This window comes from Cicer arietinum, chromosome 6 (assembly GCF_000331145.2).
Source record: "Cicer arietinum cultivar CDC Frontier isolate Library 1 chromosome 6, Cicar.CDCFrontier_v2.0, whole genome shotgun sequence".
Lineage (NCBI taxonomy): Eukaryota > Viridiplantae > Streptophyta > Magnoliopsida > Fabales > Fabaceae > Cicer > Cicer arietinum.
Window position 1 is genome coordinate 48165300 of NC_021165.2, and position 2187 is coordinate 48167486.

The 2187-nt window shown below is 36.0% G+C and overlaps 1 protein-coding gene across 1 annotated transcript; it reads right to left on the reverse strand.

Moving 5' to 3' along the window:
* Positions 1-442: 442 nt before the first annotated feature.
* Positions 443-793, reverse strand: LOC101511154 (uncharacterized). The gene has a single exon (XM_004506388.1). The coding sequence runs from the start codon at positions 791-793 to the stop codon at positions 443-445; it is 351 nt and encodes a 116-aa protein (XP_004506445.1).
* Between the last annotated feature and the right edge of the window lie 1394 nt (positions 794-2187).

Genomic DNA, 2187 nt, shown 5'->3' on the forward strand with positions numbered 1-2187 from the left:
CTACTGCTAGAAGCTACAACATGAGTTTTAGCCGCATCCACTGGCTTCCCTTGGACCTCACTCTTACCATCCTCGCTATTATCATCCAGTCCAATCACTTCCTTCTTTTTGCGAGTAGAAACGGCATGGACCCTTCTCCTACTACTTGGCACAACAACAAGACTGACTGGAACATTAGCATCTTTGTTCCCTTGCTCAACATCTCCTATAGCAACTCCTACTCTTGCTCCATGGTTGACTGTTTTCCTTTGAGTTGTAGTTCTACAAGCCGTACGAGATTGAACAATTGGGGTATCAACATCACCTTCCCTTGGATTCACAATCTGATCCAATCCTTCAACCTCCATCATTCTTGAAGATCTGGTTGACAGTGTTGTTTTGAAGGTTTTATTTTTGGACAGTAGTGCCTTCAATACAAGTCTATTTGCACTATCAAACATCTTTATTTGTCCATGTTCCATCTTATTGAATATCCCTTTTCAAGCAGCTGTCCAAGACTTACCAGATTGTTCTTCATTAATCTTGGCACATACAGCACATCACATATGAAAGATTGATTTCCTTCTCTCCTTCGAATCATCACATTTCCTACTCCTTCTGCAGTTACTTTGCTATTATCTGCAAATTTGATTTCCCTTTTTATTCTTTCATCAAGACTCACAAACCACTCCTTATGTCTAATCATATGATTAGAACAACCGGTATCGAGAAACCAGAATTGGGACGAAGAATGTTCTTCGTTTGTGGTAGCCATTAATAACACATAATCTGAATCTGAATCCTCAGCTGCCATTTGAGCTTCATCATCCTCTCTTTGTATCTTCTTTGATCTGCATTCATTTGCAAAATGTCCCTATTTTTGACAATTGTAACATTGGATCATTTCTTGTTGAATTTCTTCTTGCCATTCGAATTCTTGCTGTTATCACCTCTGTTTTGGTTTCTTGAATTTTCAGCCTCTTCATCAGAATCATACATCTTGTGCCACTTGAATTTACCATTGTCTTTCTTGTGATTCACATCACCTTGGTTGGTCTTCTTGCTAACTTGGGCCTGTAGGGCTTGCACTAGAGATGCTGAGGTTGTTGCACACCTTTCTCTTACTCTCAGTTCATGAGCATCAAGAGAGCCTTGCAAATCCTCCACCATCATCTTATCAAGATATTTTGATTCTTCAATAGCCACCACAACATGATCATACCTTTGTGTTAAAGTCCTAAGGATCTTTTCAATTACCACCACTTTAGTTACTGATTCACCATTTGTTCTCATCTGATTAACAACAACCTACAAACGATTGAAGTAATCTGTCACAACTTCTTCTTCTTCTTCTTCCATTTGCAATAGTTCGTATTTCCTTCTTAGCATTTGGAGCTTTACTTTCTTGGCCTTTTCCCCACCTGTATAGTACTTAACTAAGATCTCCCATGCCTTCTTGATGTAGATGCCTTCAAAATCCACTCAAAGTTGTTTGAATCCACACTTTTCTTGCAATCTTTGAAAGCTGTTTGTTGTCTTTTTGTTGGATTCGCACCAAGTTGTTCATAGCCATCTTGAACAATCTCAAACACTTCTTGAGCTCCCAGCAATGATCTCATTGATGCATTCCACCTCTCTCAATTATTCCCGTCAAAGATTGACAAATTCGATGAAAATCCTCTTTCATTCATGTCTTCTTTCTTTCACTTACACTTGTGTTTACCAATTTTTTATTTTCCCTCACACTTGCACTCGTGTTTCCCAAAGTTTAGAACCCAAGCTCTTGATGCCCATTGTTAGAACATATTGTATAATTGAGAGGAATTGAAATTGAGAAGAATAGAGAAGAAAACAGAAAGTTCAGTTTGATCATCAACTACATCTGGAGAATGTTCTCTGTTTTACAAATTTATATCAATTTGAGCATTAACTGTCAAAATATAATTCTAACCTTCTTAACTACTTCTAACTATATTCTAACGTTCATAACTAACTACAAATCACTTTTAATTATATTTAACAACTATGTGAATATCATCATATTCACTGTATTCATATTTAATAATATATTATTTTTCTGTTAAATAGAAAAATATATAATTTTTTGTCAATCTGTAAAAAAGAAAATTGATTGCAATCACTAAATTTTATTGACTACTATGTCAATTGTAATTACTATATTGTTCTCAAAAGTTTCGAACTTAGCTG

Coding starts and splice junctions, on each gene's coding strand:
- LOC101511154 (XM_004506388.1), bottom strand. CDS start 793: ATGGCAGCTGAGGATTCAGATTCAGATTATGTGTTATTAATGGCTACC.